General features: G+C 35.8%; 1 protein-coding gene across 1 annotated transcript; it reads right to left on the bottom strand.

The window, feature by feature from the left end:
• Positions 1-7,946: 7,946 nt before the first annotated feature.
• On the bottom strand, positions 7,947-11,834 carry SNAI2 (snail family transcriptional repressor 2). The gene is made up of 3 exons (XM_033125694.1): positions 11,589-11,834; positions 10,045-10,590; positions 7,947-9,152 (listed from the first exon to the last, which is right to left on the bottom strand). Exons 1-3 carry the CDS (start codon positions 11,665-11,667, stop codon positions 8,971-8,973), a joined length of 807 nt encoding a protein of 268 aa, XP_032981585.1. The 5' UTR covers positions 11,668-11,834; the 3' UTR covers positions 7,947-8,970.
• Positions 11,835-12,233: the final 399 nt, after the last annotated feature.

Raw genomic sequence — 12,233 nt, 5'->3', positions numbered from 1 at the left:
AATAAAGGACAAAAATCATATGATTATATCAATTGATGCAGAAAAAGCATTTGACAAGACACAACATCCATTTATGATTAAAACACTTAATAAAATAGGTATAGAAGGAAAATACCTTAACATAATAAAGGCCATATATGACAAGCCCTCAGCTAATCTCATAATTAATGGTGAAAAACTGAAGCCCTTTGCTTTACGTTCAGGAACACGACAGGGCTGTCCCCTATCACCTCTGCTTTTCAACATAGTGTTGGAAGTCCTTGCCAGGGAAATCAGGCAAGAGAAAGAAATAAAAGGCATCCACATTGGGAATGAAGAAGTTAAATTATCACTCTTTGCAGATGACATGAAGCTATATATAGAAAACCCTAAAGACTCCACCAAAAAGCTATTAGAAACAATCAACGAATACAGTAAAGTTGCTGGCTACAAAATCAACATACAAAAGTCCATTGCATTCCTATATACTAACAATGAAATCTCAGAAAAAGAAACACAGAAACAATTCCTTTTGCAATTGCAGCAAAAAGAATAAAATACCTAGGAATAAACTTAACCAAGGATGTGAAGGACCTATATGCTGAAAACTATGAGACATTTTTGTAAGAAATTGAAGAAGACACAAAGAAATGGAAAGATATTTTGTGATCATGGATTGGAAGAATCAACATAGTTAAAATGGCCATATTACCCAAAGCAATATACAGATTTAATGCAATCCCCATCAAAACCCCAATGGCATTTTTTAAAGAAATAGAACAAAAACTCATCAGATTTGTTTGGAACCATGAAAGACCCTGAATAGCCAAAGCAATCTTAAGAAAAAAGAACAATACTGGAGGTATTGTTCTTTAGCTTGTACTACAGGGCTACAATAATCAAAACAGCATGGCATTGGCAGAAAAACAGAAACACAGACCAATGGAATAGAACTGAGATCCCAGAAATAAAGCAACATAAATATGGAAAGATAATTTTTGACAAAGAAGCTAAAAACATACAATGGAGGAAAGACAGCCTCTTCAATAAATGGTGCTGGCAGAATTGGATAGCCACATGCAAAAGAATGTAACTGGACTGCTATCTGTCACCATGTCCCAAAAGTAATTCAAAATGGATCAAAGACTTAAGCATAAGACCTGACACAATAAACTGCATAGAAGAAAACATAGGTACTAAACTTATGGACCTTGTGTTCAAAGAGCATTTTATGAATTTGACTCCAAAAGCAATGGAAGTAAAAGCTAAAATAAACGAATGGGACTATATGAAACTTAAAAGCTTCTGCACAGCAAAAGAAACCATCGACAAAATAAAGAGGCAATCAACTGAATGGGAATTTTTGCAAACAGTGCCTCCGATAAGGGGTTAATATCAAAACTATACAAAGAACTCATGCAACTCAACAACAAAAAACAAACAACCCAATTGAAAAATGGGCAGACGACCTGAAGAGACATTTCTCCAAAGAGGACATACAAATGGCAAATAGACATATGAAAAAATGCTCAACATCACTAATCATCAGAGATATGCAAATAAAAACCACAATGAGATATCATCTCACCCCAATCAGAATGACTATCATCAACAAGACAAATAGTAACAAGTTTTGGAGAGACTGTGAAGAAAAAGGAACCCTCATACACTGTTGGTGCAGCAGTTATGGAAGGCAGTGTGGAGGTTCCTCAAAAAATTATGAATAGAATTGCCTTATGACCCAGCAATCCCTCTCCTGGGTATCTACCCCAAAAATCTGAAAACATTTATACATAAAGACGCGTGTTCTCCAATGTTCATTGCAGCTTTGTTTACAGTGGCCAAGACATGGAAACAACCAAAATGTCCTTCGATAGATGAATGGATAAAGAAGTTGTGGTATATATACACAATGGAATACTATTCGGCGATAAGAAAAGATGATATAGGAACATTTGTGACAACATGGATGGATCTTGAGAGTATAATGCTAAGCGAAATAAGTCAGACAGAAAAAGCAGAGAACCGTATGATTTCACTGATATGTGGTATATAAACCAAAAACAACAAAAGAACAAGACAAACAAATGAGAAACAAAAACTCATAGACACAGACAGTAGTTTAGTGGTTACCAGAGTGTAAGGGGGGAGGAGGTTGGGAGATGAGGGTAAGGGGTATCAAATATATGGCGATAGAATGAGAACTGACTCTGGGTGGTGAACCCACAATGGAATTCATAGATGATGTAATACAGAATTGTACAGCTGCAATTTATGTAATTTTACTAACAATTGTCACCCCAATAAATTAAAAAGAAAATGTAAAAAAAAAAAAGAAATAGGACAATCCTCCATTTTATATATGTGTGTGTGTGTGTGTGTATGTATACATATATATATATATATATATATATATATATATATATATATATATATATGTTTACTCAATAATACACTTATGTAGTAAAATTATTCTCAACTTAATTATCTATTACCTTTTTATTGTATTTTGGGTAAGTTCGGGTATTATGAAATAAAAACATTTAAAAGAGAGGAACGAGTTACTTGTCATCAAATCTGAGAAAGTAATTTTCCCTAAGAATGCCTATTTGTAATGTTATGTGATTCTTAATAAATAATAATTTACAGGGTGGCTGGTTAGCTCAGTTGGTTAGAGCGCAGTGTTCTTTACAACAAGTTTGTCGATTCCACATGGGCTACTGTGAGCTGTGCCCTACATAACTAGATTGAAACAACTGCTTGACTTGAAGCTGATGGGTTCTGGAAAAACACACTTAAAATAAATGTTTTTAAAAGTTTACAAATAAATAAATAAATTATTAAATTAAAGTGAATAAAAGTAATCAGAAAATTGGAGAAATATATCAAATAATGTTCACTGGGCAAAATGTCAAATATTTTTAAAAGATAATGGAACAGAAATAGCCTAAGACGATTGCAAGGTAGCCTTGAATATTATTGAAAGAAGCCTATGAGCTGCTCAGGTAGGAACTTAGCTGACACTAACACAGATCCTGAAGGATGACCAGTAGAGTGGAACCAATGGCCTCTCAGCAGTGACTCCCTTGACGGTCAATATCATCTATGTGGGTAGTCCTGTCAGTTTGGAGCATAATCATATTTAGAAATTTCTCTGCATAGAGCAAGGTCCAGTCTCTTTGGTGTGAGTGGACTAAAAAGAGCGAGTATCTGTTTCTGGGCCCTAAAAAAGTAGATGAGGATTGGGCAAAACTGGAGATATACTGGTAAAATTCAAGTGGAAATTCAAAAACCAGAGCAGAGGGCAAGTTATATTGTTATGTAAATCAGGGATCATGGCATCATGGGGAAGCAGAACAGTCAGGGGAAAAGAAAACTGGCTTTGGTGGAAATCCCATTGCCCCTGCCCTCAGCTGGGCAAACTTGGAGAGCAGACATATTTCAGACCCCAACTGCTGGTGAATCTAGTTGCTGCTATATTGCTGCTAATCCTGAAATTTTGGCTTGCATTAGATGAGGAATTCAGCTCAGGTGGAGACAGAGGCATGGGGTTAGTCCCTGAGCTTAGGGTTAAAACTTGTCTACTTGGAATGAGGTATACGGATCAACAAAATTGGCTAAGAGCTGGCTAGAAATGCAAGCTTTCAGGTCCTGCCCCAGACACACTAGACCAAGATGTCAACAAGACCCAAAGGTGATCCTGCACACATTGAGATTTGACAAGCATAGGACTATGACAGAACCTCAGAGCCTGCAGCTCAACAAGATTGTGTATGTTTAAGGGTGATACATTTTTACTGTCCTTTCTGCCAAATCTAAATAAAAATATTAATAGGAAAATTTTAAAATAGGAAAATTTTAAACCTCTGTATATATGATGGGTATATAGGCAGAAGTTGGAACTCCTAAGAAATATAATTACCATTCATTTTCTTTCTTAAGAGAACTTATCATTATTTTATTCAATCTGAGTCTTTCCTTCACACTCCTTAGAGTCAAGTGTTACTACCTCCTAACTAAGTAGTAGAGGAAATATAACAACCAACGCTTCTTACTTGGGAAGGGGTGAATTCCAGCCCTAGAATAAATTTGTGAAGAAAGTCACCCATCATTCTCTATCATCCCAACCACTGGGCCTGGGTGAATGACAGGCCCATCCCCTTGTCCATGTCCAGGAAAACTACTCAGTAACAATCAAAGGCCCTCACAATTATCTCTACAAATTTCCAAACAAACTGGCTGAATGGTTTAAGCTGACCATTATAACCAGAGGAGCTTAATTAAATGAACTAGTATGCAAAATACATAAACATACCCGTTTTCTATTCACAGTAGCTCTTCTATAAATACCTCACCAGCTCCTTTGGAGTTTGTGAACATAGATATGCTGTTGTTTCCTCTGCTAATATCTCGTTGTTTTGGGTGTCTGGCCAAGTGCCACAATGGAAAAGTTGCAATGCTTGTTGCTTTTTTACATGCATGCTTTCCACAAAGTAATTATTACTTCCTGGAGGGCTGAGGGGCTAAATTTAACTTTAGCCATAGATTTATTCCTGTGATCACATTTATACATATTTACTACTGACAGTTAAATGAGAGGTTTTCCCTCCATATGTGTCCACCTCAGGTAAAGGTAATATTTTCTTTCCTCAACTGCCTCTCATGAGAACACAATAATGATAGAAAGTCATCTTATATGAGAATTGTTACTTCCCTAGATGACAGAACACTCATTTTCAAATCAATTTTGCTCAAAATATTTCCCATAACAAAAATAGGGACAACTTCTTGGATATGGATCTGAGCCAGAGAAGCCTATGACTTTTCAAAATTATAATTGCCTCATTACAGCAGAGTGTCCACATTTTAGTGGTGAAAGAAATGACTGTTTAGCTTGGAAGACTTTTTAGTCTAGGAAGATAAAAGCCTGGGTGAGGAGTGTGGGTGTACGAAGGAGTAACAGTGGCCTTCAGAAGATGAAGTGTTAATGTACAGAGGATGGAGACCAGCTGCTTTTCATCTCTACTGAGAGCAGACTAGAGGAAATGGGCCCACATGCACCAGGAGAACATAGAGAAGCTGCTTAAGAAAGTGTCCTTTATTACAGAGCCCATACTGGGGAAAACAGAGGCAAGAGGGTTTCCAGAAAGAAAATGGGAAATAGCTCTGAAGATTGTTATATGTTATTATATAATTTCTGAATTATGAAAGTTTCTAAATACATGCTTAAAATATTTAATTTCAGGGCACATTACTATCGTCCTTTTCAAGAAATCTTCATTACATACCGGTAACATGTACGTCACTGTGATGAGTGTAGTTCAGCAGTCTCTCATTCCCATGATAGAGTGGAAAAAGCAGGGTCTTTGGAGTCAGAAGCATCTGGGTTTGAATTTCAATTTTGCAAATTACTGCTTTTGTTACCTTGGCTCCATTGTCCAACCCCTCTGAGTTTAATATCCTTACCTGTAAAATACAAACTTCATAGAGAAATTGTTACCATCGAAGACAACATACAAAAGTTTCCTAGTACAAAGCAGATACATATTCAGCATTTAATAATAATATTGGGTACTCAATATTATAATCTACAAGGTCTGTTAGTGCAAAAGACTCTTTAGTACTTAATTGTAATACTGAGAATTTATTTCTGATTTACACTTTTGGAAACTGAGACACCAATAGGCTAAGTAAGTTGTATAAGGACATAAAGCCAATAAGTTGAGAGGCAACTATTCAACGAACACATATGTTGATTTAAAAACTGATGTTCTTCTTACTACATCACACTGTCTCATATGAAACAAATTAAAAATATTGAGAATGCTTATTAGTATATGTACCTATTATTAAAATCCACAGTTTTCAAAACTCAGGCTCTCAGAATGTCTATTAAGCCTAGTCCATGTGCATTGTATTTGCCCCTTCCTTACTTTTTTGAGCATCGAATCTATTGGAGGGGGGAATGTTGTCATCACTAAATTAGGAGACATAACAGTAAATTTGCTTGGAAGATCTGTCAAATATTATGAAGAGTCTTTGCAATAAAGAGATATTTAAGATCTGTAAGATCTTTTTCACCAATTTCTATTATTTTATCTATTTATTTAATCAATAAACATTTGTTGATGTCTGGGTTCCAGAGAAGGTGCTAGGTTCTTGTAATTTATGCTTTCAGGAGCTCGGTCTAGTGAAAAAGAAAGGTATCCACAAATAATTGCTATGTAGTGAGGTAAATACTACCTTACAAATGATATAAAGCTCTCAGAAAGAGCAAATTTGGAAAAGTTTTCAAAGCAACTAACATTTGAGCCAGGTCTTATATATTGCAGGAGAACAGATACTTAGTTAAAGACCTTGGTAAAATTGCTAAAATTTCTAAAAATTTGCTTAGTTGTAATTACAGAAAATCCTAATATCTTATGTATTCAGACTCATGTTACTTTAATGAAAGTAAAATATTTTAATTATGAATAAAGTTACAATGGTGAGGACAGTCGAAATACATTGCAAAAATATTATCGCTAATTCCTCACTAAGAAATTAAAGCAATGAACAGACTTTTCCTTTTTGAAAATTATATGAGTTTTGTACACCAAAAAATGAATTGCCTATTGGTCTGCAAATGAGGGAAGGAAATGTGGATAGATGTGGTTTTGGGGATAGCTAACCAGATCACTTCAAGAATGTCTGACTCATTCACATCTGTGTTTGCAAGGTATTTCTATATATTAGCAGGCTGGAAATTTTCAGGCAATCATTTCTATGCCATATACAGTAGCTAAAGTGGTCTTTTTTACAACTTTAGTATGGTCTAGTCAAGCTATGAGCTATTTATTTTAAATTTATGTTACTGTTCTAAATAATTTTGTCTGTGAGATACATATTCTGAGATATCAAAAAAATTAAAAGTAGAATATTATATTGAATGGGTTTTTTTAGTCAAATGCACACCTCTTTTATATGTTGACAAAAAAAAAAATTAAATGTAACATAAATTGGAATGTGTGTGAACATTAAGGGAATAGTATTGGTATTTTAGGTCAGTTGCTAATAGCCTGTAACTAGTATCTTTGAGATACTATGGTAGTTCTGGCTTTTATTTGTATCACAAGGACATTAGAAGGAAAAATAATTTTGAAAGTTCTGAGCATACCAGAAAGACATGATTAACAGAGGCATGAACTATCCTCACAATAGGTTTGAAGTTTGGATTCAAATGTACAGTTTAGTAATTGTCACAGTGCTTATGATGGTTAGCATCTTTACATGAGTTAGTAACATGCATTTGGTAAGTATGTGTTTGTATATGGAACAGCTGGCTGTGCTATATTTTATTAAGCACATATTGTGTTTGGGGGGGGGGGGCTTGTTCAAAATACCATAGGGAGAAACCTTAACTTTTTATTATTTATCCTTGTTCCCATCAAACCTATCATATATTTTGTGTTATTAGATGTGGGGTTTTCTTTGCATGGTTTAATTTTCCAACTGATGTGATTTGTGATAAACCCATGTTTCATGCAGATTTCCTATTTTTAGTCTGACACCTCATTAAATAATATTTCTTTTAAAAATCTTAAACTGTTCCAGTGGTCAATATGGTAATTAAAATGAGTGATTATAATTTGATTTCATAAAGACAACATAATCATGATAAATAAAAAGTTTTAAAGAGTATTCCTGACTATTAATAATGTAAATATTTTTAGCATTCAGAAAGTGTGATTTTTGTTAATGGGATATACTAACAAACTATCATTATGATATCTTCCTGAAGGTAACAGTATTATCTTAAAAGTAAAGAAAAAGTACTGGCAGTTTATTATAAGCTAACATAAAATAACATTTGATATTCATAATAAACACTTTTTCTCTTATTAACAAGAGGAATAATTCTTTGTGTAGTCGTTTGGTACTAATCATGAAGTAAGTAAAGTCTTTGAAAATAGTATACAAACAATAGATTTTAAATCAAAAATGTTTATTGTAAAAAAGGACTTTGAAAATTGTTTTTTAAAAAAGAAACATTGATTTCACAAGTCTTCATGTTGTTTATATGCATTAGCTATAGACAACATCTCACTTTCATACAAAACTCATTCAATCATATAAAAATAAACACAAATTTACATTGACTCATCAACTATACAATTAATTAAAAAAGGCACATGGAAAGGGTGTGGTATGGATTGCATTTCTTTTATGCATTTAAAATAGTTTAAGTACATTACTGAGTTTCTAAGAATCCTTTCTTGCACTTATTCCCATCTTTAATTAATGTTTGAAAATCATTAAAAATTCATTTAAAAAGTAAGACATGGAGCATGCACCAGGAATGTTCAAAGCTAGCCTTTCCCTCTTCTGCAAGGCACGTAATATTTACCGGCAAAACAGAAACAGCCACAACAAAAAACACTTTTAATACATTTTCCTGTGTTTTGTTCTTGCTCTTTTTATCCTCTTTTAAAAATACAGTTTAAAGCATTACAGGTAATCAGAAAAGGCTTTAGTTCAACATTGGTAACCAGACGTTAGATATGTAATGAAGTAAACTTGGAATACTTTATAAGGCACCTGAGATAGCGTCTGGCAGATTCTCTTCCTATAAGAAATTCTATTACAAACTCTATTACAAAACAATACTATTCTTTTCAGTTGAAATGCTTTGGCAGCAATGTAAATCTTTGCATTCTTTCTTTATAAGAAAAGATATAATGTGCTTTTTGCTTCACCTCTGAAGAGAAAGATCATTGTCTTTTATCCTCTTTATATAGATGTCAGTAAATATATAGAAATTTTAAACTTCACATGGAAAGGATTAACTTTAAACACATGGATTCCGTGCTCTTGCAGCTGTGTGTGTGTGTGTGTGACTATACATATTATTTGGTCAGTATGCACAAGAGCAAATGCCTTTGGACTTTTATTTATCATTTGGAGTTGGAGTGAAGAAATGCATTCTGTTCGAGTAAACATTGATTGCGTCACTCAGTGTGCTACACAGCAGCCAGATTCCTCATGTTTGTGCAGAAGAGACATTCTGGAGAAGGTTTTGGAGCAGTTTTTGCACTGGTATTTCTTTACATCAGAGTGGGTCTGCAGATGAGCCCTCAGATTTGACCTGTCTGCAAATGCTCTGTTGCAGTGAGGGCAAGAAAAAGGCTTCTCCCCTGGGGGTGGAGGTGGCAGGCAAAAGAAAAACAGTCAGTGTTTTCAGAGGAAATTGAAAGACAGATAACGTTTACGAATAATCACATTTTGCCAAAAGAATGAGAATCAGCAAAACTTGACTAAAATTCCCCTTTATAGATAGTTATTTTAATATCTTTCCCTTTAAGATAAATTTGAATGCTGCATTAAAAAAAATCACATTAAGAATATTATTATTGCTGTCAGTCATATAGGAATAATTCATGTAATTCTAAGACTTTCACTTATTAAAACTTTCTGCTTTAGCAGGTGAAGCTAATGTTTAGCTCCTCCCAGCATTTCCCAATATTTCCCCTTTTCCCTCTTTGTGAATTATGACTAAGGCTGGATAAATGCCTTGACTCCCTGCAGAATGTGCTAGGAATAAAAAAAAAAAAAAAAAATCAACATCAAAAAACAAAACAACTGAAAGCAAATTCAGTTCTAACTATCCAACTTACTATGTGGTGATAGATATTACAGTAAGAATATAACTATCAGAAAACCATAGGAAAACCCTCCACTATCTATCTATCAAATAATTGACTAAGATAGCAACATTTATATTTGCTGATTATTGGGAGCAGTTTCACAGAACACACATTCAAGCACATCTTTCCTGATTTTCTAACTGACATTTGGGACCAAACCTGAATCTACTTTCCAAAGTCTCGATGCTGTTTGCAATCTCTGGAGCAAAGGTTGTTAAAAACAAATGGAGCACTTTATGCTCCAGGACTTTTTGAGTCATCAGGAAGTATCTATAAATGATCATCCATCATTAAAAGCACCTTGTCACTATACAATGTAAATCCCACAGCCAGCCTAGAGTTTCAGTTTACCACAGACTAATATGCCTACGTTTTTTCTTACCAGTGTGGGTTCTAATGTGTCCTTGAAGTAACCAGGGTCTGGAAAACGCCTTGCCACAGATCTTGCAGACACAAGGTAAGGTGTGGGTCCGAATGTGCATCTTAAGGGCACCCAGGCTCACATATTCCTTGTCACAGTATTTACAGCTGAAAGATTTCCTGGACTGGGCATCACAGTGCAACTGCTTATGTTTGGCCAGCCCAGAAAAAGTTGAATAGGTCTTATTGCATAAATTGCACTGAAATTTTTCAGCTTCAATGGCATGGGGGTCTGAAAGCTTGGACTGTAGTCTTTCCTCTTCATCACTTATGGGGCTTTCTGAGCCACTGTGGTCCTTGGATGAGGTGTCAGATGGAGGAGGGGGACTCACAGGCCCCAAGGATGAGGCATATCCGGAAAGAGGAGAGAGGCCATTGGATAGTGGGGAGTGGAATGGAGCTGCTGTAGTCCACACGGTAATGGGGCTGTATGCTCCTGAGCTGAGGATCTCTGGTTGTGGTATGACAGGCATGGGGTAACTCTCATAGAGATATGGGGAAATTATCACTGGAGGGAATAAAGGAAAGGAAAGAAGATTAAGGTTAAACATAACTTTAAACACACACTGATAAGCTACTTGGCAATACATATAGGACTTTATAATGAAGAAAATAGACTCATTTAGGAAGATACAAGCATTGTTAGAATATTTCATTTCCCCTTGCTGCTATGTAATATTTATTATGCTTAATGAACATCTATGTCTGCTGCATACATAGTGTGACAGGAGCTATAGCAGACTGTAATCAGGGAGTGCAGCCAAGCGAGTGCCTTCACAGTCCCTATTAAGGAGGAAAAACTTATACTTTACTTTTAAAGACATACAGAAAAATTGTTTTCCATTTTATGCATGGGTTATTTGCAGGTTTATGACTGTAAGTACAAAGATACATATAAATCAAACTGCTTTCTAAAGGAGAGGAGCTTTATTACATGAAAAAAACGATAATTCAACAGTTAGGTCTTGTGTTACTCATCTTCCATATATTCATTATGCATGTATATACAAGCTTTAGAAAATGAAGTTGCAAGAGTTGAATGAAGTTTTCCTTGTCAGTTAAGCGTTTAAAAAGTTTTGAATTAAAATTTATCCTAACTGAGCAAAAGAATCTGAACTCTCTTATAGGACACGATTTTAAAGGAAAACAACTAAGTATTAGTTCTTTTATAATAGTATTTGAGTTGTGATACATATTTATATTTATATATTTATAGATATATAGATATTTCCGTTTTCTTTTCTCTCTCTCGAGGAGGTGCGAGCGAGCGCGATAGATCCTATTCTCGCTTTATTATCTTCTCTATCTCTCTCTCTCTAGAGCGAGATCTCTCTATCTCTCTTTCTCTCTATCTCTCTTCCTCTCTCTCTCTCTCTCTCTCTCTCTCTCTCTCTCTTCTCTCTCTCTCTCTCTCTCTCTCTCTCTCTTCTCTCTCTCTCTCTCTCTCTCTCTCTCTCTCTCTCTCTCTCTCTCTCTCCTCTCTCTCTCTCTCTCTTTTTCTCTTACCTGTGTGTGTATCCAGTTCGCTGTAGTTTGGCTTTTTGGAGGCGTTGAAATGTTTCTTGACCAGGAAAGAGCGCGGCATCTTGCCGGCAGGTCTGGCAGGCGCGCCCGGCGCGGATAACGGTCCGGCGGGAGAACGCGGCCGGTCCCTATAGCATCGCGGCCGGCGGGGATTCGGCTGGGGCAGCGCTCAGGTGCTGCAGGCAGACCGCCGGCGTCTCTGAAGTCGCCTGGCTCCTTAACGAACTGAGCCCGTTTTGGCTGGGTGGGTTTTTTTTTTTTTTTCTTTTTTTTTTTTTTTCCTCTCTTTTGCAAGAAGGAGCCAATCACAGATGAGAGGTTCAGATTTCAGCTCCTCCCTCTGGGACAGCTGTGAACAGAGGAAGAATCTGTTGTCAGACTAAATTATTCTGTTTCAAAATGGGCTGTTCTTCGGGATTTCAGTGGAGAGGAAAAAAAGTGCTTAAGTATTTTCAAGAGAGGTAATATCACTTCTTTAACTTTGCCAGTTATTCTTGCTCTCTGGGCGCTAGATAAGTCTTAAGAACTGTGATTTCTAAAACAGGCCTGGCTTCCAGATGTCGGGTAAAGCAAATGCAATAGGACACAATGTTCGCTAGAGGCAGGAAAGGGTGTCCTACAAGATCC

The sequence above is a fragment of the Rhinolophus ferrumequinum genome, chromosome 14, assembly GCF_004115265.2.
Source record: "Rhinolophus ferrumequinum isolate MPI-CBG mRhiFer1 chromosome 14, mRhiFer1_v1.p, whole genome shotgun sequence".
Taxonomy (NCBI): domain Eukaryota; kingdom Metazoa; phylum Chordata; class Mammalia; order Chiroptera; family Rhinolophidae; genus Rhinolophus; species Rhinolophus ferrumequinum.
Note: the sequence above shows the minus strand (reverse complement) of the source record. Positions and strands in the feature narration are given on the sequence as shown.